A 26864-nucleotide genomic window follows, 5' to 3' on the forward strand; every position below is an offset into this window, starting at 1 on the left:
CCCTCTCCTTGGATGCTGAAAAGGTATTTGACAGTGACAAATGTTCCCAGTGGCGTATTGCATCTACTGTGAAAGGGGAGAGGTGGGCAAGCGGGCAAACAAAATAGTTTTATTTAGAAAAAGTTACACCTGCCATACATGTTCTGTGCTCCAGTCCTCTTCCTTCTCGAGTGGAGGCACAAGTAAACTCCCTTGCCCAATTCCAGCTCACGTGCAGTATGTGAGCAGCGCCCTAACTGGAGATAGAGGCATCACTTGGCGCTCCAGTGCACACTGGAGGCCTGCACTTATACTCATCCCAGCTGTCTTAAGAAAGCTGGGTTGAGGGGTTTAAAGTGTGCATGTCTGTGTGTCAGTCCCAAGATGGCCGGCCAAAGATACATGCGCACTTTAAACCGTGCAAAGGTAGCCCTCTGCCCACTACTCCTGCCTGCTGTAACTCAGCAGGCCCCGCCTCGTCCTGACTCTTGGTGGAGGACTAGGCCTGGGCCTGGGCAGAGTACATTAGGTCACACCGTTCGTGCTGATTTTTAGCACCAGGTGTTTGTCCGGTGCTGGAAAAGCTGCTTGAATGGCACCATGGGGAGTGCAAGAGGGTGCTGCTTTTTTCTGACGCTCCTGTAGATTTTCTACTCATGCAGCAGCTTCCTCAATGCGTACGAATGGTTTCTCACTGCGAATAGTCATGACCACCTTGGTTGAAAAATCTCGCTGTGAGGAGGCTGTGAGGAGGCAAGGGTTGAATTTTCCTTGCTTGCCCTCGTCAACTTAATGGCGAGCGTGAGTGAGAAAAAAACTCCGCAAACTCCACGAAAAGGAGCAGAGTTCACTGCCCAGGTCTATTCAGGATGGGATGATAAAAAATAAAATGTTAATGAATTACCATTTTATTTTTCATCTTGCGAGGGGACTTTGGGGTGCATTTAAGTGGGGCGACACCCCTCCTCTCCAACCGAGGAGCTGTCCCTAAATGTTCCCTCGTCCTCTGCGCCATGGAGCGCTTCGGCATTGATGGGACCTTCCTCAAGATGGTACGTTGGCTCCATACAGTCGCTTCTGAACACAGTTGTGCAATTTGCTTGGTCTAGACCCTTTTCCTGTTAACAGTGAGAATTTCAATTTCATCACATAAATTTAAGAAAAAGATGGGGAATTTGTTTGTGGAAGCATACTGTAAATACGATCTCTGCCCTACGATTCACAGGCGATCTGTAATCTTTCAAAACTAATGGCCAGCTATATTATTCCCATTCAGAAACCAGGGCTGTGCAATTTGCACTCTCTGGTTTGCTAATCAGAAGGCTATTGCGACACAACCAGAGTACTAATAGGTCACATGGCAAATTGTCCATTAAAAGGGGGGTCATAAAAAGACCAACTAAAAGATGATTAATTAGGCAGGTCATAATGTCAGCCCCCATAGGATTGACTGGGAGTGCAAGGGTGAGGACCAGCAAGGCCCAGGAAATGCATCCGTGCATTTGTTATCCCAAAGCGGGAATATATTTTTAAAAGCAGCCTGTGTCCATTAAAGGCTCCTGAAAGGGTTCGTTTGTTCATTTTGAATAGCACTTTTCCTTCGGCAAACCTATGATTTTGTTAATTGCAGTGTTTGTGACTGTAAAAGGGCTTGTGCACTCGGCTGTAAATTTCTTTAAATTGCACCCCAGAGAAACAAGCTCCAGAAAGTAAAAAATTGATTTAGAAAAGTGAGAAAAATGTAGGAGGAAGAGCAGCAGGGAGAAATGAGCAATCTTAGGAAGTTACTTTCAATAAAAAGAACAATGTTCAAAGACAATTTATGTCATACACAACACAGATTATTGATTGGAAAGTGGAACAGGTTTCCTGCTCAAATCATAACATTTAAAAAAACATTTATCAGACTAAAATAACTCAAAAGATCCTTACGGCTTCTTTCTGGTCTCTGTAATACTTTGGTCTTCTTGTGCTGACTTCCGTTTTCATGAAGGGCCTTAAACCATTCTCTCAGTCTGTTGGCTATTTCTCTAAACTGGAGGTCGCTACACGCTGAAAAATAGATAAACACGCCGCACATCAATGTTGTCTCGGGAATATGTGAACATTAAAAGCATTTCAGTTCGTATCACCTTACTGCTAATTGATGATATTAGATTGACTTCTGGTGCATATATGTTTTTAAAAAATGAAACATTTTATTTAAAGACACTGTCAAATTTAGTAGAAACATTTCATATTGTCACGTTTTATAGGACTACATTTCTTTCCATCCTTGTTCAGAAACATGTTCAGACACTAATGCATTTGTGCATAATCAGTGATCGACCAGGTTAGCAGCATTTTACACGAATATTGTTGATGATGATGTGCACATAATTGAAGATTAATTAAGCATTAACTCATTAAATCATTCTGACATTGTCTTTTGCCAACAAAATATTATACTGATAATTATGTTGAAAAATGACTTATGTTCCTTTAAAACAGGTAAACTTCAAGAAACAGTTCTTCAATCACTTGATGGATTGTGTTATCTACTAACTGCAGTAAGACTCAAGAAAGGTAAACTATATACCCATAGTGTATATTTTTTGACTGGCTTTCCTTTAATAGCATCTGGTATTTTATTACCTTATTAATATATCTTTTGCTTTAACATTTAAACATTGCCACATGCATATTTTTAAATAACATTTTTAGAAATTTGCTTTCGATTATTCCCCTTTTTTTGCATTTCAGACATTCTTTGTATGAAAAAATAATTCCATTATTTTCCTAATTACCCCCTACCAATGGGTGATGTGTTATAAAGTTCACCTAGTTCTAAAAAAAAAGTGAAAATGTGACTTCCATCCATCCTTAGCTGCTTGTTATGCTAGCACATATTGTACACTGCCATGATGCTTACTATAGTGACGTCCTTTCCATTTGGCGAATCTGTATTTAAATAAGCTTCTCCCCTTAGCATAATTCTTTAAAATGCGCTCTAACAGGTGTCAGTTGTTGAACAAACGTTTAACGCGGGTGCACCTTAATATTATCATTGTCCAGGACAACCTTTTTTGCGGTGCTTAGTAAGCTTACATACTCCATAATCCTCTTCACCCTAAGTAGAAGAGTCCAATCAGGAACTTCCGTCCTCCACCTTTGCAGCCCAAATCCCCAAAACAAAGTCTCATTATTGCAATTGTACCTTTTGCGACGTTTCTGTGGAGTTGTGGGCCCTGGGCCCACTTTCTGCTAGTGATAACACAGAAACATTGCAGTAGGGTACTGTAACTGGCCTAGGGCATGTGTGCCCGGCCCCTTTTATTGGCAGGGTCACCTGACCAGTGACACCTGTGATGTATGGGTGTACAGTGTGGGTTAGCACCAGGCAAAACACTAGAATGTGTGCAGCAGGACACTACATTCCTCCCACAATTTAATGAAAAAAATAACAAACAAAAGTTCAACCAATGGGAAAAACAACATAACGAAACACAGCACCAATGAGTCTCTTCTGGCCATCTGCCGGGCGATGTTTGAGCTCGAGACTGCTCGTTCAGGAGGCTTTAGTCCACCTCGGCGATGTAGTTCAGTCCAGACCGGCCTGGTCTCGCGTTGTTGAAGTCTATTTACATAGTTCCAATAGCAGTGCATCTGGAGCGGTGTTGGAGTCCTTGCAGGTACTCAGGTGCCAATAGATGACAAACCTACAGCTATTGAGGATGACCTTGGAGGATGAGGCCCTTCCTTGGAGGCGACGGTGCTTGATGAGCTTTAGGCGGCCATTCTCCATCTGCGACCTCCATGCTTCCCGGTGCCTGTTGTGGAGCTGCTGCCGACGCATCTATCTAATTGGGATTCTCCTCTCACAGGAACTTTATTGAAGCCCTTGCTCCTGGATTGCCACATGACTGAGTTGGCTGTGCGGGCCTCTCGTAGTCCACACTGAGGGATCGCTGCGGAATTCCCAACAGGGCCACAGCCAAGCCAAATGTAACCCCAAGAGTGAATAGTCTAATGGTCAGGTATGCTCTTCTTTGGCAGGCTTCAGGTTTACAGGGGCACGCTGAAGGTTCCTGGGTGGCAAGCCTCCCTCGGCACCAGAAGTGCCTTGTTATACTCCGGATGTCATGAGCATTTGGATTCACTCTGCTGGTATGATGCTCCTTAGATGTTCTTGGTGGCGATGATGCACCTGGATGATGAACACAAATATTTTCTTGCAGTTGGCCAACAGGCGGTGATCTCTTGCTTTAGGTGACCTCAAGGAGTGAGGAGGACTGGAGGGACTTCGTGGCTATTTACGGTTGTCTTCTGGTAGGTTCTGTGCTGGATGCGGTGCCATTGATGCCAAGCAGCAGATGACAGGTGAGTGGATGCTCACACTGTGAAGAGTGGGGCCTGGATGCAGATTGCGCTTGCTAGCGGCTTACGGTTGGTCCTCTCGTGAAGTCTTCTCCAGTGACACCTCAGCACCCCAGTGGCTAGCTTGTGCTGATGAACACCTTCTCCAGTGCTGGCATGAGTTCTCTGTCCTGTCGCTCTTCTCCTTTTCCCTCTTGCACACCTGTTGTGGTTGTTTGCCCTATGGCGTCATGCCACTCTCCTTTCCTCCTTCGCGGAGTGGTGTCCTGCCATGCTCTTCTCTGCTTTCGACCAGGTTTCTCACTTGGATGTGGTGTCCTGCTCCATGTTTCATGTTTGCACCACTTGGACATCTCGCTGGTTGTGTGCGGTTCTTGGGATTGTCTTTACTTTGCTACTGACCTGCTTCTTCTCCTTGATGACCTCCTGCAGGCCCCTTCCCCTCCTCATGGATTGTCGCAGTTCTTCTCTGCCAGGATGGCATGTTACCTTCTTCGCTTGAGGGCATCGTACTTGTGCCTCGCGCTGTCGATGTCATGGTGCCTGCTCCTGTCTCCATACAGGCATGCTTGGCGGTGTTGGTCACTTCGTTTGACATGCTCTTTGCTTGCAGTGCGATCCGGCATCCGGCCACATGTTGCGTGTCTTTGGAGCACATGCCGCAGTGGCAGCTTGCCATGGAAAGTGTACAACTCTCCTCTTGTGACCTGCCACGCTCTTCTTTGCTTTCAACCAGTTTCCTCACTTGGATGTGGAGTCCTGCCACATGTCTCATGTTTACACCACATGGACATCTCGCTGGTCGTGTCCAGTTCTTGGGACTGTCTTTACTTTGCTGCTGACCTGTCAGAGGTCTGTCCTGTTGGTAGGATTTGCTTCTTCTCCTTTAGGACCTCTTGCAGGCCCCTTCCCCTCCTCCGAGATTTTCCACGGTTCTCCTCTGCCGGGATGGCAGGTTACCTTCTTCGCTCAAGGGTGTCATGCTTGCACCTCACACCTGTGCCATTGTGGCACCTGCTCCTGCCTTCATGTAGGAACGCTTGGTGGGGTTGTTCACTTCGTGTGATGTGCTCTTTGCTTTCAGTGTGATGTGGCATCCAGCCACATGTTGCATGTCTTTGTAGCACATGCTGCTGGGCAGCTTGCCATGGGGAGTGTGTGACTCTCCTCTTGTCTGTCTTCAGCATTGCTTTTTCTCTGCGGAGAGGTCTCTCTCTCCCAGGGGCCTGCCATTGCTGTCAGGTCTGTGGTTGCAGTCTTCTGCACACCTCTGGCTTTGTGAGCTCCGTCCTCTTCTTGGGTGCCCTCTTCTGGCACGCTTGCTCTTCCTTCTGACTTGTGGTGGCATCAGCAAGCCACTGGGGGGCGCCATGCATTGCATGTTCTCCTTAAGCCTTCCATAAGGATTGCTTGGCTGCCTCCTGTTCTGTTACCCTGGTCCTTGCATTGACTCTTGGCTGGGCAGGTTCTGACATTGCACTTGCCTGTTAATGAGCCTCTCTTTCTCTGGATTGTGCGGCCGGCAGGCCATGTCATTCAGCCTCTTGCTTGGCCTCCAAGCCTGAGAGACAAGTTTACAGCTACAGTGATGGGGAGGGGGGAAGACAGCAGGAGTTAACCAGGGAGGTGCCTACTCCACTCTCTCCCTCAGGCATTCACCTCTTCCGGTGCACGGCATGACAGGAGCTCACTGCCGCAGTATAATCTGGCACATCCCGTGCAACCTTTCCCTGCATGCAGACTCTACTGGGGAGCACCTCTCTCACTGCTTCCTTTCTTGTCACGGACTGGTGAGTGATGATGGGCCTGGTGGGAAAAATACCTTCTGCCCCGTTCTGACTGTCATGGTCTGTGCAGGCTAGTTTTCCCATGTGCATCAGGGTGGCTAGTGTATTCGATTTGGCTGCTGGACTTGTGGGCACGCTGCTCCCTGTTGCACTGAGCGCTGCCTCCCATTCCTCTTTCAGGGATGTGGACTCTTGGGGTGCAGTAGGGCCTCACTGCCAATCCTTGCAGCCTAGTTGAAGGTTGCTGGGCACTGCATTCTCCTTGAATCACCGGCCACGCAGGGACTTGAGCTGTATGCTAGGCTCACCTTGCAGGTGCCTCCTCATTTCCAACCCAAGTGGGGGGGCATTGAAAGGAGCAGAGTCATGAGGTGGGGCTCCTCCCAACAGACAACAGCCTGGCGGTTTGAAGACCTAGACCGGTAGCATGAGACAAAGACTAACCGCTCACCGGCAGGGAGGGATGCAGGTGCCAAGCAGCACGGGGCAGCTTCTGCTGTGCCTTGGCAAGCCTTGCATGTCGGGAGTTCTTTTCAGACCGCACACTCTCACCGTTATCTTCTTGGCCACTGTGCGATGTGGTGGGTAACGCTCGGGTTCGCTACTGCAACTCTCCCCAGCTGGAGCATCTTGTCGGGTTCTGCAGGGGCTGCAGAAACTGGTGCAGCAGTGTTGGCATGGCCTCACTCTTCTCAGCTGTCTGGGTCTCAGCAGGTACGGAGGGCAGTAGCGGCAGGCTGCGAACGCCTACACCGAACACGCCTCTCCCTGGGGAAAGCCGCTCATGCTTTGGCCTAGCCGTGAGTCCACCTTCACATCTTGGGGAGGGCGCTTCACACTAGGGCAGATGGCAGCAGGCAGCACCAATGATGGGTACTTCAACAGACGGGGTGGTCATGCCTCTTGAGCCCCTGTGGCTGGTTCAAGTTCCTCTTTCCCGGTCGGCATTTGGAGAGCCAGCAGGTAGGCATGGTGTCCTCGCCCTCTGTTAGTGATGCTGGCGACGCGGGGGGTTGTCTCTCACTGTGTGAGACTGTGCTGTGCCTTGAGCCTGATTCCTGTTTTGGTGTTCCACTCTGTCATAAGGCTCTCCCGCCACAGGGAGGGTCAGGATGGTGGCGGCAGTATGTGCGGGGTGCCTCAGGCTATGCTCCCTCCACCAGGAACCGGGAGGCGGCTGTTTTATTACACGTGGGATAAGACCCACTCGTCGCCATTGTGGAGTTGTGGGCCCTGGGCCCACATCCTGCTAGTAATGACACAGACACATTGCCGTAAGGGTACTGTAACTGGCCCAGGGCATGTGCGCCCAGCTCCTTTTATTGGCCGGGTCACCTGACTGGTGACGCCTGTGATGGGTGGGTTTGTCGTGTGGGCTAGCACCAGGTGAAACACTAGAATGTGTCCAGCAGGACACTACAGTTTCCTATGCACAATGATGTTAATGTTGCAGATTGTTTGTTCTGCAATTGCAGCCTTTGGGATATAATTATTGCAAAAGTCACAATTGTTCAGAAAACATAAACATGTTCAACTTTGCGAAGCTTACCTAGAAGATCCCTGAGGATGCCTGAACATTCTTTACAAGTTTGCACTCCTCTACTTATTTAAAAAACTGAGATGTTATCAATTAAAAATGTGAAACTTCATCAATAATATATACACCAGCAAAACTACTATTCTTCTCAGAATAATTGTCTTTTATTACGTTAGTTCAAATACTCCGCAACATAACCCTTGATAATTAGTTGCATTCTAACGAAAATGCAAACATTATTTCCAATTTGTGCCTATATTTCCAACTGAAATCAGCAAGCCAATGATTCATACTGGCTATGTACAAACATTACCTAAAACTCTGCATGGCTACACAAATTGAAAGTCCTAGAATACACAATTCTGCGAGTACTCCCCTTAGCAATTGCTAACAATAACCTGATCCTTTAAAGCCCCGTTTAAAAGCATGAAAGATATAAAATTATAATTAAATCAATGTAATTGGCCTCAAGAATACTCAATAAACCTTCCCACTAAGCAGATGCCATACTATATTTAATTTCATGAAGTCACAGCAGTGTATGACAACCTTTCATGCTATCTCAAATATTGGGTACAATTGTAGCTTCGTAGTTCGTGTGAAGTTGTCTATTACGTAAGACCTACTGTGAGCCAAGGCTTGACTTGGAACTTTTGTGTCTTACCAGTTGATATTCCAGCTGTCCATTGTATTAAGGATTGGCATGGTGGGGTATGGAGATGATCTCTGTACTTACAACTAAAACCTGTGGTTCCAGGACTGGATAGGGAGAGTCCTTCTTATTTTTCTGATTGTAGCTGGGTTTATCTACAGGCACAACATCACTCCTCCAGGTTTCCCAGTTTTATTTTTACAATGAGGTGAAAATGTCTATGTTACGCATTCAGTACTTTTGATAAACCTATTACTTTATTTGATTAAACCATTATTTTGCTGATAATGGATTATTTCTCTGTTTCCAGCGTGCTTCAGGTGCTCTTCTCAATATTTATACATTTATGCAACAAAGAATTGCAGCAACAGTTTATTTACTGTTGTGGACCTATGTTTTTACAAGTGCTTTGCTCCTATTCTGGATACTTATCTTTTATACCCTCTTTTTATTGTTACATGGGTCTATTTATGCATTTGGAAGGTCTGGTAATTTTTGCTGACTCCCCAGTCTCATGTAAACAAAAAGTTCCCAAGTAAAATACATACAAAGAGGGGATTTGAACTAATCCTTTTCACCAATTAGTCTTTTCATCTGCCATTCACTTTGGGGACAATTCACAGAACTAATCTGAGACAACATCCTAAACTTACTACTTTTGGTATTCACAGAAGGCACTTACGATTTTTGGTATTCACAGAATGCACTTACGACTCCTAACTTTACGTCCGCACTCGGGCTGGAATTTCTGCACCTGGACCGTACTCTCCGTACCGGACCGTACTCTCCGCCCCCGGACCGTACTCTCCGGGTAGGGCCTTACTCTCTGGCTTGAGCCGTAATCTCCGGCTGGGGCCGGATAAAGTGTAATCAATGGGCCGTATTGCAATTTTTACGAATAGGAACATTAGGAATGTGTGGTTAAAGGTCATGAAAAACAGTTTGGGGAGGGAAAAGGGTACGGCCAGACACATTATAACCCAGAAAAGTTTTCTCCTTTTGAATCATGGTACATGAAGTGCACAATTTGCACTCCCCTCAGTGTTGACTGTGCAGTCAACACTGTTATGATATTTATTTCTATTAAAAATAATGTTGATCCTTTACACTATTTAAAAACTTTCATTATGTTGCTCATGTCATTAGCCACGTAGTGATCCTTTCACACAAACACTATCCATGCTGTCATCTAATCTCTGTTGCACTAATAGGATAACACATGCATTATCCTTGCATTTTTCATTTCACAGAGGCAAAACCCATGCACTAATGCAATCACCGAGACACTACCCCTGCACTTATGCAATCACCAATGCTCTACCCATGTACTCATGCAATCACTCAGGCACTACTGTTGAACTTATTCATTCACCTCTAATACCTCGAATACTACTTCTGCACTCATTCATTAAGTGATACACTACCCATGCATTTCTGTTGCAGTCATCCTTTTACTCAGGTTTCACCCATGTACTCATCTAAGCAACCATGCATTAATAAACTCACTCAGGGAATACCTATGCACTCATGCTGTGCAGCCAACACTGAGGGGAGCACAAATTGTGCACTGCATGTAACATGATGCAAAGGAAAAAACCTTTCTGGATTATGATGTAATGTCTGGCCGTACCCTTTTCCCTGCCCAAACAGTTTTTCATGACCTCCTCTACCATTTATCACAAGTTCCTAATGTTCCTTTTTGTAAAAATTGAAAACCATTCCATTGGTTACACTTTATCCGACCCCAGCCGGAGAGTACAACTCTAACCGGAGCATATGGTCCGGGTGCGGAGAGTACGGTCCGGGTGCGGAAATTCCGGCCCGAGTGCGAACGTAAAGTTAGGAGTCGTAAGTGCATTGTGAATACCAAAAATCGTAAGTGCCTTCTGTGAATACCAAGAGTAGTAGGTTTCGGAGTTTGTCTCAGATTAGTTCTGTGAATCGGCCCCATTGTGATTTTGCTAGTGCGACGTATAACCTAGGGCAATGGGTCAGTCCACTTCAGCCACTGGCTCTTTTGCAGTGTGAGTGATGGCAAGTTGCCTGGTCACTCGTCCACATCTGGCTAAAAAGAAACGCACTTTATGTCCAACTTTGTTAGGCAAATCTTTTACTATGGAATACCTTCTTCATTATACTATTTAGTCTTATTTTTTAGTCATTCTTCTATTTTAACATGCGTTTCCAGGCTACACTAATTAAAAGACAATAGGACAGTTTCCCCACCACAACAACAATGATATTTTCTGGTTACATGCATTAAAACTAAAAAGGATTTCTATGCATGTTCAATGTTCATGTGCCTGATAAAAACAGTTTTACTATTGGATTAAAATTATGCACAATAGAAATTGCTTTTAACTGTAAAGTTATGAATGCAGGCACATGATCCCCAAGCTTCAGCACTGATATGATTTCCTTTTATTCTGGGAGAATATGGCTGAAATAAAAAATAAGAATACATCACAAAACATCATGCTGTCAAGGATAGACCAATTTGCTTCAAAAGTGTTTTTTTCTAATATTAGACTCATTCCAATATATACATACTTTACTGAGGTGAATAGATATGAATTTCATCTCCTTAAATGCTTCTATTCAAGGTAAGGCAAGATATGCATTCATTATACACACATACATCCTGACTGAGATTTGTATAGTGAGGTACCACGGAACATGTACCATAAACGTGGTCATACTGTGGTCTATTCCCAAATCTTTTACAATGGGCATTTCACACATAGCTAAGCAACTAACCTATTTCCAAATGTATCTGTCACAAACAGCATAGAAGAAGTGAGGCACTACATCTGGGAGTTCACTTTCTTTAGGCTGTGAATAGTAGGTGTTCATTTAATAGCTGGTTGATGAATGTTAAAAAGTACCCATTTTTGCACAGTCATACCCACTATTTGTGGAGCGCTAGTGCTAGGTGTAAAGTCTGCACCCTGAGGCACTGGTGTATGTGCCCCGATCCCTAAAATATGGCAGCTATCTCAAAAATCCTATTTAACTATCTGGACAAGCTATAGTATGTGCTGCTGGAAAGTGCACCTAAGCATGGGCAGCTAAATGTCACCTGTGAACTGCAGCACATCAGGCAAACCTGTCAAAAAGGCCCTTACTGACAGGAAAGATCCATAATTTTAAATATTAAGTAAGTAGACCTTAAAAGCCCACAAGCTAGAGTGTCTAGTATCCAAAGGTGGTACATATAAGAATTTAATGCTGGCATGCACCTCCAATGACCCAAAGGTTAATTTTATTTCATTGTAAAGGGCTTCAGCTATTCCTATGGGGACAAAAAACCGAACAAATTATATTTCTGGGATAATTTCAGAAATTATTAATTCACAGTTTTTAATATTCATTAAAATCCAATTCCCAAGTAAAGTAAGTTTTTGGCAAATATTTAAGAAAAGTAACTTTTGAAATGTTATATTTTTAAGCATCAGCCTGCCAGCAGCTGATTACTGTTAGTGCTTTCACTTAATGTGGAGTGAGAAGTGCTTCCTGAGCAGAAACAGTGGCTCAGGCCTTTTGACAGGAATACCTGGGTGTGAGGTATGCAACTCTTCACAGCTTCGGAAGGGCAGCTGGAGAGGGTTCAGGAGCTTCATTGACTTCAAAAGGACCAGGGTGGGCCCTGTCCATCCATACTTAAGAGTGGAGTGAAATCTGTGGAAGATAAGCCTTTATTATATGGGCCAATGACAGTCAGCTTGGTTCTAGCTTTGTGGAAGTGGGAGATGGTCCTAGAACCAGTTTGATGTATTTGAGGAAGAGGGGACTGCTCATTTCCCTTAACATATCCATGGCTGGGACACAATCCACCTCTACTGACAAACGGGCACTGACACAAAGGATTTTCCGTAGGATAGTTCACAGGTGTATAATCTTCAATAAGGTAAACAGGAAGTTCTGCAAAAAGGGAGATGAGTTGTCAATGGGAATCTTTTATAATTGGCTTGGGAATGTCCTGGAGTCATCCCATTCACTAGCTAGTGAAGCCTATGAAGGTGGCATCTCATCCTCAGCTCATCAGAACTGGCCCTGACCTGTGAAAAAACAGAAGTGGACCTAACCTGCTATCTGTGACTTATGTGTAGACCTGAGGGGCTGACCTGCTCCCACTTGTATAGAGGACTGAGACGTGGACTCCAAAGGGCAGTTGGCTGAACACCTGTGTAGTTATAGGAGCACATCAAGCTGCAGGAGGCCTTCTTCCTGGAGAGCCTAGCAGACCAGTATTAACATAACCGAAACCCATTCATGCTGGTGGCATTTGCTGCAGGGAGTCCTAGTCTCCAAGAGTTGTTCATTATGTCTTGGGAACCTTAATATAGAGACCAAGAGGAACTCCTCCAGAAAGCCTAAAAAGTTGGGACTTATACATTTTTGGGAATTCCAAAACCACTGAAGCATTAGGAAGACTAAATGGAAAATGTGTTCACCTTTGAGAGCACTTCATTGTATATAGCTTTATTCAATAAAAGTTCCATAAATGGCGTGCAAGAGGATTTTGAGATCCAAGAAAGAAGAGTTTAAATGAAGAAAACGTGACTTGGCAAAGGCGCGAAAACAGTCTGACTGGCGAGGTGACTTTGATGAGTGCAAAATTTGAATTTCCTTTCTGAAACCAATGGATTCAATGGGACCTTATCCAACGGGTGTACGACTTCGAGAGTGCTTTGCCTGATACAGGCTGCAATATTGTTCCACTGGAGGATTTCGACTCCCATTTTAGAGACTGTCAGAAGGTAAAATCTTTGACGTGGATGACCTGAGGTTCCGTGTGAGACGGCTACGACACTTTTTGAGTGGTGACGAATATGGATGAGTTTGGTGTCTACAAACCGCAAATGACGAGTATAGTGGGTGTACGCAGTTTCGCTACGCAACCACGTATGGTTCGTCTCATTTTTGGGTTTGTTCATCCGAACCCTCGGGTTCCATTTTAGATACGACATCCATTTTGTTTCTTGCCCTCAAGTAGCCAGCGAACGGACGTTGCCCGCTTCGTGACCCTGGGACTCCCAAGCTTACATGAGGGACACGTGTTTCTTTGAGGGTGACTTTTACGATAAGGGAAATGACACGTCGAAGGCAGATGGCCCCTCTCGGGCCTCATCTTGCCGTGCTAGCCTATTGTTTCAGTCATGCATGCATTGGACACGAGGTCTTTGATCCTGTCATCAAGTTTCCTTTATAACTCCCGACACTCTTCTTTAACCTGTTGTGCATCCTTGTCCTTTCTTTGCATCTGTTCTTGTCCTCTCTCCTAATGTGTTTATGGTCAGAATGGAATGTGTTTTATTGCGGGGTAGATATGTTTTTACAGTTGGGAACCGGCAATGCCGCTGTAATTATGTTCCGGCCCCCTGAAACATGAACACGACTCTTTTGAAGTTATTGTGGGAACTGAGTTGTAACCTTTGTTCGCCATACTGTGCAATGGCAAAAACGTGTATAAAAGGAGCGATCCACTTTTGCAATTTGAAGCAGTCTCCGAGAACCTACACGTTGTGTACTTCTTGTGATCTCTGTATCCCTGCAGTAAATAAACGCTGATCTCTGATGTCGCTGGAAGTGTCCCGTGTCTCTGTGTTTTGTACGCCAGAACAGGTAACCCACGAAGGTTTCAGGTGTTGTCCCCTGGCACCGCTGGGTCTTAGAATAACCCAGTCCTTCAGACCTGCTTGGGGTTTCTGCCTTTGACCCATCGTGGTCGGCCAGAAAATGCACCTAGGTCCTGGTCAACAACAAACAATGTTTTATTTGTCGTGTTTTGTCACAAAAATTACAAATTCATAATAAAGGTTCCATTTATTGGATTTTGGCATTTTGGTGTCATTTTGGGCTAATATTTTCTTGTAATATTTTTATTTCTAGAAATTGTTTTGGTCTTTTTATTATGTTGTGTTCTGATATTTTAATTGCTTTGTTACTGCTAAATTATTTACACATTTGTCCTGATGTTAAGTCTGTATGATCTGTGACCTAGTTACCAGAGGTTGAGCCCAGATTTATTTATTGAACTTCTGTGTAGAACTTTAACAACATTTTGCACTTATTACTGGGGAAGGACTAGTATCCTCCTGAACTCATTACCCATTTTCTTACAAATCAATGGTATATGTAAAGAGCTTTGAGCTACCATGATATTTCATACCCAATAGATGTATACTCCACATATTGTGCACATTACACATGAGACAGTCTCATACACACACAGATGCACACATATATATGCACAAATAAGTTAGGGATATTAGTCTTAATGGTCATTTCAAATTGGTACTTTATTGTTATTTATATTTATAGTTATCTAGCTAATAACATGCATGCTCAAGTTATGTTAGTATGTATGTTAATAATGCAAAAGCAATAAATAGACTAAATTTGGTAAAAAGAGATAGATAAGCATCAATTATATATACACACTTTACCCATTTTAGGGCCCGATTCTGATGCGGTTTGGAAAGCTTCCTTACCGAATGGGTTTGGAATTTTTTTCCAACCGAATCGGGAGAGTCCAATCGAACGAGTATAATGCATCCGGATGCCTCCAGATACGATTTGGTTGGACTCCCTTTGACTTCAATGGAAGCCTATGTTCCTAATCGGGCCCTAGGTGGGAATGCTTTTCTAACCGCATCGTAATCGGGCCCTCGGTTGGAAAGACACGTTCCCAATCCAATTTGGAATGATCAAATTCTGTTAGGAGGCCTTCCTAACCGCATCAGAATCAGGCCCTGAGAGCCCGATTCCGATCTTGCTCGGAAAGCCCTACGGACGACTTGCGCCCGTAGAGCTTTCCGAGCAACTCGGGCGGCTGGGTCTCAGAGCGACAGAGTAAGATGAACTCGGGTCGCTCGGAGCCCCATTGAAGTCTGTGGGAGCCTGGTGTACATTGTGTACATAGGCTCCCAAAGACAATAAATGCACGTCTCGGACAAGGCCACCCCCGTCAAGGGGATGCCTCGGTCCCGCCCGCACCGGGCATTCCCAGTGATCAAGTCGTAGGGGCCCGGGTGAAGAAGGACCTGCTATGGCTCCCCAAAGTCCGCTTCCCAGAGCACTTTCAAGTCAGAGGCTTGACGCACACTTTGTACTTGGTCGTCCAGGAATCCGCCCCATTGCGCTGTGTGTGGGCCATGGCGGAGTCCTCCGGAGGAGATCGCTGATGCGTACAAGTCGCTCAGGGCATGAGGAGATTATAGCATCGTACTTGCTCGCTCGTACAGCTGTACTAGTCACAAGGAAATCATGCATACGGCTCGGACTTGCTACTGACGGATGCCGCCAGGAGCGCATCCGAGCGAGATCGGAATCGGGCCCTAAGTCTACATTTTTTTTAAATGTATTTTCCTGATGTTATGTATACCAAATTAACCACAATCGTTTTATCAATAATATTGCATTTTTGCTATTTTGTGCTGGTAATATATTCACAATGAACTATTGTATTTTATAATGGGGACTTGAGTTATCAATTAATAAACCTTTTAGCACATTACTATTTTGCTGTGTGACAAAGTTTGTTCACAATTTTACACATTTGTCAACCCTAAAGTGGTGTACTCAAAAACAAGCCTGACAATGACCCTAGAGCAAATGTGTCTTTTTTTTTCCTGTTACAAGCTGCATAAAAAATCTCAATGCACACGATATATGGAGTAATTTATAAATTCACAAAAGATTATTGTAAATGAAAGCAATGTAGAAAGTAAGAGGACAAAGCAGCAGCATTTCAAATTAAGAACCGATATATATTTGTGAATTTAGAGCTTAAAAAGGGTGGGAACTAGAACATGACAATTTGACACTCGTTTCAGCAGATGAATGACTGGCTAGTTTGCATCATGGCGCTCTCTTTGCACTCAGGTGGTGAAGCGACCAGCACATTCAGAAGACTTCAATGGGAGAACAAATTTAGTATTGCTTACGTGGGGGAAAATGCCTCATATTTTGAAGTGGAGGTATTCCATGAGGTTGGTGTTGGTAGCGGTGGAGGTGGTGCAGTCAATCATATTTTTGTAGATGATTGCGAGTCCTCTGCCTGGATGGTGGGTTTGGTCTTGGTGTATGATTTTGTAGGCAGACGGGATGGCTGCGGCGGTCTGGGTTGGAGGCTGGCTTGAGCCATGTTTCGATCAGGAAGAGAAGGTTGGGAGATCCCAGATTTCAGTGGAGTGTTTCCCGAGGGATCAGTTGTTCAGGAGCATGGTGGATAGTTGGTGTGGGTTGGTGGTGGTGGCGTGCATCAGTTGTTTGGTGGTAGTGTTATTGGCCTCTGAGGTGTCACAGGTGAAATAGCAATAGCTGCAGGAGAAAGGTCCTACCATGATGCTGGGGGATGCATGGCAGCAGAATGTTTGCTGGAGTGTGCTGTTGAGTTCACTGAGGATGGCAAAGGAGTAGTGGTGGTGTTTTGATTGGCTCCCGTAGTGGCTGCAGTTGTTGTGTTGCATTGACTGGCCAAGGGGTTCCTGGCATCGGGCATGGTCCAGGCAAATATGAGCTTGCCTTTGGCGTGCCAACAGCATGGTTGTACTGTGACCTGCATTTGGTAGTTCCTGGGGTGGGAAGGCTTTTGTTAGTAGAAAGAAAAGTGAGCAGGAAAACCTGTATGGGAAAATCAGTGGTGGTGTGACTTGGCCAAAAGGCAGCAACTGGATCAGGCTAGAGCAAGCAGGAAATGGAGGCCACAGGCATGTGGCAAGATAGGTGTCCAGGTGCCCACTAATGCAGATGCGCTGTGGCCTGCATTAAGTAGGTCCTTGGGTGGGTGGGGATTCTATTGGCGGGAAGAAAAGTGAGCGGGAAAACCCTTGTAGGAAAACACGGGCAGCAGCAGTGTCAACTGGAGACCACTGGCAAGTTGCAAGCTAGGTGCCCACGTGCCTGCTTCTAAGTAAATTAAATAAGCCAAAGATGTAAGCTAAAGATGTACACCAAATTTACCATGTTAAGGAAGTTAGCACAAGCACTTTAGCACTGGTTAACATGGGTAAAGTGCACAGAGTTTAAAGCCAACAAGAACATATTTAAAAATAGGTGGTTGAAGGCAACAAGTTTGGGGGAAGACCACCCCAGAGCTGAAAGGTCTAACACCAGGCCTTTGCCCCACATACATTTTGGCAGGTTTAACAAGCTTAAATTTACCAGGGTGAAGTGCATGAGGTGTACGAATTCCCGCAAGCTCCTCTGTTAAACCCCCTGATAAAACCTATAGGTGTAATGTAAGGAGAAAGATTATCTGGCTAGTTTATGTGTTAGCGAGTGGTCTAGGCAAGTGTACACATACATTTACCTCAGTTTCATTCTCAATTAAACAAATGTAAAAGAGGCATGAATAACGTGACCTTTTCCAGGTCTGTTAACCCCAAAAACATATTTGATAACTGAGCCCCATGAGAATGCATACCCAGCCCTTCCTTGGTATTAAAGATGATTTATCTCCAATATACAAAAGTATCCTAATATAATATAACTTTTAATGTAGGATTTTGGGTGGAAGAATGATAGTATGCTCTATGCGTCAGGAAAGAAAACAAAAGTGCTGGAAGAATAATGTGCAGACATGTTCATAGTTAGTTAGAGAAATACAGTCATAATTGAGGAGTGTGTCAAATAATGAACATTCTTTCTCTTTGTCCAATGAAAAACATGTCCTGACTGGCCGGGTGGACTAGTGATGGTAAAGGGTGAGATGTCGGGTTTCTCTATACTGGAAGTAAGACAACACAGCTCAGAGCAGTAAAGCTGCATAAAGACACTCTGTACATGAGATTCTATGAATCAGTATTTCTTCAAGGCCATCTTACAAAAGAAACAATTGCTGAGACAGAACTCCATAAACATTAGACACAAAGTCGGATGTAAATAATGCACCGAGTAGGTAGAATATTGATTGCACAGGATACAGTATTTACTAGATGCACACATATCCCTTCATTTCAGATTATGATCCTCAGAATGTGACATTAGATACTAATCTCACATACTATATCCTATTCTGAGGTGCACAAACCTTGACTTAGTGTTAATTTTCCACACTAGGTGTCCCAGTGTTTACCTTGCAAAAATCTTGTGGGAAAGAACTACAGGGACTGCCAAGTTCTAATACGGCTTCTGATGTGCGCAAATGTTTATGCCCAATTAGGGATTAGCACCGGACATCGAATGAGGTTCTTAGTTTATTCCATTAGAAAGCAAGAAACCAGTAATGAGAAAAGTTGTTATAGAGACACCAGTATACCTGGTGCCTTCAGCGGTATGCCAAATGCAATTACTACTAGAAGCAGAAAATGATTGCTTTAATACCATGTCCTGGAGAACTAAGAGCAAAACATTGGCTGGATCACATCTTGCATCTACTGTTCACCTAATAATACGTTTTGGTATGACCTTATTCACATTTACACACACATATTGAGTAAAGAGAAGATGCTTTTCAAACAAATATGAAAGCCCCAAAGAGGTCACATCAAGCAAGAAATATATATTTTACGTATGGCTCTAGCCTAATTCTAGATTCGGAATCTGGCTATCCAGGTCCATGACCTACAACAGTAAAGAGGAACTGGTGTGTTCTACAGTTTCCACACAATAATGGAAAACACTCACTTCCTCTTCATTCCCCTAGTGCTCAATGTTCTTTAAAGACCCAAGTGAAGAGATGAATTGGTGGTTGGCAGTCTTATCTGTCTTCTTCTGTCCCTCAAGGGACTCCACACTCCTAAGGGAGGTTGCAGAACACACAGAGTGCACGTTTTCAAGGTTAGAACTTGGAGCTTGTTATCTATCGATGACACTCAGAACCTTTCAGTGAAAATCGTGCCAATTATTTACAGCAATCCATCTATAATTCTATATAATTGTTTTGTAAGAGTTGTTTTATACAGCACACATTCCACACAAAAATGTTCAGCACACTGTTCTACCAAATCTAATGTTACACTATCAGTAGACCTACCTCAAATCATATATTAAGAGTTACTGAATATGAAAATCAAGGTAAAAAATACAAATTGTAAGATTCGAACAATTGAGCCTTGGACAAAATGGCATAACAAATGAATGAACGCATGTGACAACGAAACTATACAGGGATTTAGACACACTGTTGTAATCTAAGAAATGCATTTTTGAAATGATTTTCATTTTAAAAAAAATCTGCTTATTTTCTTTCATTGCCGGACCCCCTTGATTTTTGTTAAATTGTACTTTTACTTCACATTGTGTATGCCAGGTGGAATGAGTGGTATGATATGGAGAGAGTATATTGTGGTTATGTATGAGTGTGCTGGGGTACAGTAGTAATTATGATTGATCCGTTCTTTGACTTTATTTTTGCTAATTGTATTATGTGAATGAATTTCATTATCTAATTATGCTATTTGAGAATTTTACATGTTTATAAATGAATTGTTATTGTTCTTGAAAATGAAAAATAACGTATAAAAAATCAAAAATAATAAACTACAGCTATTCAAAAGCTACAGCTATTCAAAAGCTATTGTTACTTCTATATGTATTTCAGTATAAAAAGGTAAATCTTTCTTTCTTTTGGGGAGCTTTGGCTATACTTACAAGAAATATAGGTCAGCTAGATGTTTTCCTTCAGTTTTTGCTTGTTTTTTCCCCAACCTCTTGGACCTCAAATTAAATTAGAGGGAACCTTTTTGTCTTTATTGATAACAAATTAATGCTACCAAGATAAATTAAGGCGATGAAAAAAAAATGCTCATTTTACAGTATGCGACTTACTCAGCTGGACTCTTAACGCAGGAGCTGTTCCCACAGTGATTCCACCCTTCTACTCTCCCACCCTCTCCTGCTGCACCTTTTTTTTTCAAGTGGTCTCTTGTGGCAATCCTGTAAGCCCACAACCACATTCCAGTTGTGGAGTTGTGGAAAGTGATGTAAGTGAAGCATGCAGGCTGATCTGTGTGTCCAGATTTTCTGTATACATTTTGCGTATGAAATAAAGAATTGAATCTATGTTGGCTGATTATACTTGGTATGTAAGTATAAAATGTAAAATAGTCTATCATGGATCCAAACAGAGGTGTAATGAAACATTGAAACAAATAGATGAAAGACAGTGAGAATAAATACTTCTGTAGGCTGATCTATAAGTCGATACACAATTTCTCAACCCAACAGCTGAAGCGCCCTGAAACTAAGAAGCCAACGACTGAAGGAGCCAGACCCAAAGCCCTTTTGTTTGTATTGTCTGTATGGACCGTGGACCATATTTATCACTGTGGTATATGTACGAGGCAACTGAAAAAGGAGATTTACGAAGCCACACAAGGCTACTTTACATGCCATGAGTGGCTTTATAGATCTCTAGTATAGCAATGCAGTGCAAATCACAGCATTGCCTTACACTGTGCTAGGGAAGCATTCCATGGGCGGTGCATGGTTGTTACTTCGCAACTCCCATGCTTTTTTATGCATTCCCAAATTAACCAGAACTGGTAAACCTGTGAATGCGCCAAAAAGATGCACTTTCCCAGGAGAGGCATGACAAGAAGAAATATCTTTATTTATCCACGTTACTTCCTCTTTCTAAATGTGCTGCATTCTGCGGCACACATAGAAAGAGGAATATGCCTCTCATCATTTTTTTGGTGCAAAAAGGTGCCTCTTCCTGCAAAGGCTGCTTGCATTCGTGCTAGGTAGCCAAAATGGAGCCTGTGCAAGGGAAAGGACAGGAATGTGCCATGTTCCCTTAAATACTAACTTTATTGAATTTCCCTGTCACACAGTGCAGCACAGCAAAGTTATTTTTTGTGCTGCATGACTTCCTCATAAAGGAGGCCTTTAGTTTTTAATATTAGGTATTTTAGATTAGAGAGAAGATAATAGACAGAAGTTTTAATTCCTTTTTTACATAAAATATTAAGAAAGGCTAGTACTCACCTGCCAATGTAGGGTATTCTGTGTTAAACCACAGGTATTACACTTTACTTCTCGTCTTTGCCCTGGTGAAAGCCATTGAAATTGTGGGGTGCCTGCATTGGCGCTAGGCAGCCACAACCGCGCCAGCGCACGGCAAAAGGTAGGAATGTGATGTATTCTTTTAAATACGGTGCATTCCTGTCTTTCCCTGTCACATAGTGCAACGCAGTAAGGTGACTTGGTGTGCTGCATTGTGTGACAATGTCTTAAATATGACCCTGAGTATGTATCGAAAAAACATGTTTGACATCAATTGTGCAAGTGCTAATACATGGCATACCTAAAACTTGCAACGAGAGAGAAATGTACATATTTTTAGACCAAAGATCTGGAAGCAAGGCATTTAGGAGAGAAAAAGATAAAACAGAAACAACGTATCACATGATGTCAAAAAACTAAAAAACAGTTTTGAAATAGTAGATGTAAGAGCACATACAGAAGATGCATTCACAATGGGTATTGTGGATGTTTGTCAAGAGCAAAACTATGAATTTGCTCATGAAAAATATGGAATTTTACTTCACTCAGGAAGGACATTGTCAGGATGAATAATAAAACAATGACGGTTCAAACAGTAATTGAGCCTATTAGTAACTGACTTTTGGACCTGGCTGTTTCTGCAGGTTCACACCCAGGTACTTGCCTTCCGTTGTTGAAACTATTTTTGTTGGCATCAGGACTGCCAGCACTTTTTCCCTGTTAACCTGATTGGATTTAAACATAAGTTCCTAGTAAATGATACTACATGTGCCCACAGCCTGTAAATTAAGTGCTACTGTTAGACAGCAGCACTCGTAGTAGAGAGGACTTTTAAACCATTGTCTCAGGCCTACCACTGCAGCCTGTAGTGCAGTTTTGAAAGGTTAATTTCGACCTAGCACAGTAAACCTTTTGCCAGGCTAAACCATCATTTGTAATACTTATAAGTCATTCCTAATGTAATTACTATACACTCATGGAGCAGGGTGTACTGTATTTAAAAGGTAGGCCATGTGTTCCAAGGTTTTACATGTCGTAGCAGTAAAAACTCTCTAATTCGTTTTTCATTGCTGTAAGGCTTATCTATCCCATTGGCTAACACTGGCTTACCTTATTAAATATAACAAATGCTAACTTTAGATGGGGAGCAGATAAATATATGGGGCCCAATTCACACAGATAAACTTAAGTCTAAGTTTACTATTTGGGGGGATTTGCAAAGGTAAATTACTTTTAGTAACTTTACTACTAGTTATTTTTACTAGTAATAACTTACTACTTGTAAGTTTACTTCACCCTTTGTCTAACTTTCTGACTGTTTTTTTAAATAAAATCTACATCTTTCAAGGTCAGTTCTAGCCACAAGCCAACTCATCATAGTTTAGTCTTCGAAATTAGAGATATGACTAGAGACACCATTCAGGATAGGAAACCCTATTTCACAGTGTTGGACAATTTGCAATTATAACTATACGATCATTTAAAATTCATGTGTATTCCTTCATATTAAACTAGCTATGAAAAAGTTGCATAGTACAGTATAACAGTAGCAGTTCAAAATGAAAGAGATATAACAATGGTAGAGATTTTGCTAACTTTTACAATTACATTTCGCGGAGTAGACATGATAAGAAAACGCAAATTATGAGGCATCGAATTGCAGATCATTTTAATTTGTAAATGAGGTGAACTTTAGAGCGCCATTTCTATACCATTTTGTATGTTATAACTGTAAAACTTTTGATACTTGATGGAGGCAATGTGACTCAAAGAAATAAAATGTGTATTTCTGCATTGAGAATTTCTATAAACCAGTTAATAGTAGCTGGAGATTTTAATCGGACACCTACGTAACCTACCACTGTGGCGGGAAAGGCAGACAAACCCAAATAATTAATGAGACATGGCACCACTGGAGGTTTCGATTGATACATTGGGCAATAGTTCATTGTATTTCAGAATACATTATGGGTTCTTTTTGTCTGGCAAGCAACCTTAGCAGAAAAGTGGTGCCGCAATTATATAGTACATTGTCCTGCATTAGCTTGAAATAAGTTGGCAAGAGGTATTTTTTATCTGCTGAGACTATTATTTCACCAGAGACTGACAGATGAAACTTTAATGGCAAAAGACAGACAGTAAAGGTTTCAGAAGGTTAGACAGTAATCAAAAAATGCATATTAAATCAGACAAACCTTGCTCAGAATCCTGCCAAGAACTGCTTCTGCTCGGTCGGAAACTAGTGCAGGACATTCCTGCTATTACAATCAATTTTAGAAGTCATTATTGAAATTAGTATGGGTGAAAGGAAGCTACTAGCTCAAAGTTTGCTTTCTGATTCAATACGTGAATTAAATAAAACACTATTGTTTGCAAAGTTAACGTCCTTACGTTGTGAACCATATGAAAAGAGTTGAAATCCCATGCAGCAATATGGCAAAATAAAAGCTCCTTCACTAAATACAAACTGCATCGATGTGAATTGCAGCCGAGAGTTCAATGTCTCTGAATATATCCGCTAACTTTCAGGAAGGAGACAGCAAGGGGTCTCTGTTTCTAAAAGATCCATTAATTATTTATTACTCTGCAATGCTGCTTACATGTGTAAGTGCTTCTTAATGGCATGCAGTGACGTGTTTGCTTTTCAAGTCTTTAATAGCTGTGGAGACGTGGATCTACGCAAAAGAATATGTGGTTGAGTTAACAATGTAAAGGGAAAGTGAAAAGTGTTGTTTTAATCGGGTGTTTTTCTTTTTCCCTAAACTGGCTAAACTGGAAATTTAACCTGCTATTAGCCAGATGTACTGATCTTCTTTATTGTAGAAAATGATACGATTTTGAGTTTGCCACTTTCCTATTTAGTAATCCCATTTTAGGAGCAGAGAGTTTTTCTGAATCCTAAAATGGGATTTCAAACAGAATAGGCATGTCATAGGCTACCCTTCCAACTACCGAATCAGTGTCTAATGCATCAATGTTTCGCGACCGAAATCTGATAGCAAAACATTGATAGTTTACCAGCACCTCCAGAGAGCTGATAACCCATTCTGGAAAGGGCAGGGGTCCCTTCAGGACTCCTTCCCCTCGTGAATGTAAAAAAATGGGTGTATTAAAGAGAAGGCAGTGGTCCGTTGGACAACTGCTGCCTTTTCAAAAGAAAAGCTTTTTTAAATTAAACCTTGCGTCTTTCAAGGAAAATGGGCTGTATTTAAACAAAAAAGCAATCACAGACATGGTGGTCTGCTGACCCCAGCAGGCCACCATCCCTGTGATAGTCTCTAATTGTAGTGAGTTGCAATTTGCAGCCTACCTCATTAAGATGCAAGAGGTATGCTGGATTCCGTCTCTCTAGAATTTAGATTTTTATGACCCGACCTGTTAGTGCATGATAGGTTCGATCAGTAAACAATACATATGTCCTAAAACTCTTGCTCTGCCTTGCAGTTTAGAAAATGTTTTTATATGGAAAACAATCAAAAACATTAAAAAAATTACGTTTGCATAGCAGACGATGGCCCACTGTACCCCCATGCTTCTGAGTAAATCCATCCAGTTCTTCTAACCGCACACCAGTTGAGCCAGTTCCATGCACTTTTTGCCAGGCATGTCGTATTCCACACCAACCAATCTTGTGTTGCTTCTTTATTGGTATTTATTTCTCTTATAGTTCATTGTGTATGACACCTTTACAATGCATATTTACAGGAACCTGACAAACAAATCTTTTACAACGCATGAGCCTTTACAACGCTTGCATTAAAAATGCATACCTTTACAATGCATTTAAGCGGGAGAACATAACCATCTAGAATTGATGCAAGTTTTTTAGGGTCAGGGTGAGTAGAAGTGAAGGGAGATAAGAGTTTTGTAGTGTTCAAGGGTGGGTAGAGGGAAAGAGAGGTAAAGGTTTTTTAGCGTTTTGTTGTGGGTAGTGGTAAAGGGGTAAAGAGGTAAGAGGTTTTAAGCATTTAGGGCTAGGTAGAAATAGAGGAAGATAAAAGGTTTCTAAGGTTTGGGGAGGTTAAAGCTAAAGGAGTTAAGAGAATTTAGGGACAGGTAGAAGTAAAGGGACATACACTCACCAGTGCTATTTAATAGCACGAATAAAACATTAAAACAATTAAAATGGAAGGTTTCAAGGGGTTGCCCCCTAAAAAATAAAAAAAAGATTATATGAATATATTTATACACACACACATATGAACACACACTAGCACATATATATTTATAAATCGCAAATTTTATTACAAAAATTGTGTAATGGGCAATCAATATGTTTTTTTTGAAGTTGCAGCAACACATTGTACCAAATATGTCTTGTAGTGACTAGTGTTGTAAAAGTAGACTGTGGTATATTTCTTCATGTTGAAAGGTATGCGTTGAAATTGACAAGTTGCAATGTAAGAACTTCTATTGTAATCTCGGCATTCTTGTTAAGATTTTGCTTTTCTATATCTGTTGGACAAGATAATTGAATTCTAGCAAAGCCTACAAAGCAAAACATTTTCCGGATTTCTGATCTTTCTGCCATGTTACCACACGAATGTTCATGCTCTCGCTTTCAGTCAGTGGTTATCTCTCCTGCAACCTGACTCCAGTTCCCACATGGATTACACTGTTCTGAGTCATTTTCACCATTTGGCGACATGCACTCAACAGTCATATTCAATAACAGACAATCACCACCCAACGTTTCTGACACTAGTGAAGGTGTACTCTTTCATTCAAACTGATCATTGAAGGTCACCTGTCCTCCACATAATACGCCAACATATTCATGACATCATATTGACATGAGCTACCTTAGGGTAGAGATATTCCTCTATCTGTATTTTCTAAATCCCAATCCATACAAGCTTTGACAACATACTCCTGCATCCCCACTCCTAGAATTTCTAACCCTTTCAAGACATCACTTAAATGGGGTGCATATAACCCAGTGTCAGATCGATATCATAAACACTACTGTCACTCTTCTTCGTAAACACAGATTCCTGCCTCATATAATTTGACATCACACTACATACTCTAGTAAAATATTTTTCATCTCATTATTTATAGTTTGATCACACTGCAATTTCTGCTCAATGGACCCGTCATTGATAAAAACCTCAAACAATTTGGAGTCCCCCAAGTACACTAACCTCTCCTGAATTCTATGGGATTTTTGTTTAGTCAATCCAAAATTGTGCTGAGGAGTAGTCAAACCTTATCCTATATAGTGTAAAGTATGTAACTCTGAAAAGCAACCATGTGATTTTTTTTCAAGCAGTCAATAGCTTCCTCCCAGGACCTTGCACACATTCAGCCTTTTGAGATATATTTAACAGAGGAAAGGAGGTTTCTTTGGCAGAAAATATACCCCATTTTATGCCCAGAGAGTCAACAGAATATTATGCCATTAGACCTGGATTAAATTGCTACAAAGTTCAAAACATAGCTGGAGGCATCTCTCTGCAACATTTTTACAGGCAGACTAGAACTTATCAATGCAGGCAAGTTAGATAGTTCTATTAATCAGACCAAGGCAAACCTGTCCCTAAGAGTGTGTCCAGCAGAGAATTTTAAATGGTAAACCTGCCAATCATTGGTAATGTAC

The 26864-nt window shown here is 42.3% G+C and overlaps 1 protein-coding gene across 1 annotated transcript in view; it reads right to left on the minus strand.

Moving 5' to 3' along the window:
- Positions 1 to 26864, minus strand: part of SPOCK3 (SPARC (osteonectin), cwcv and kazal like domains proteoglycan 3) — a 1171449-nt gene that overhangs the window by 102080 nt on the left and 1042505 nt on the right. The window contains exon 6 of the mRNA XM_085641793.1: positions 1912 to 2031. Coding sequence (XP_085497919.1) covers positions 1912 to 2031 — 120 coding nt within the window. The remainder of the gene's footprint in view (positions 1 to 1911; positions 2032 to 26864) is intronic.

The sequence above is a fragment of the Triturus cristatus genome, chromosome 2_2, assembly GCF_964204655.1.
Source record: "Triturus cristatus chromosome 2_2, aTriCri1.1, whole genome shotgun sequence".
NCBI lineage: Eukaryota > Metazoa > Chordata > Amphibia > Caudata > Salamandridae > Triturus > Triturus cristatus.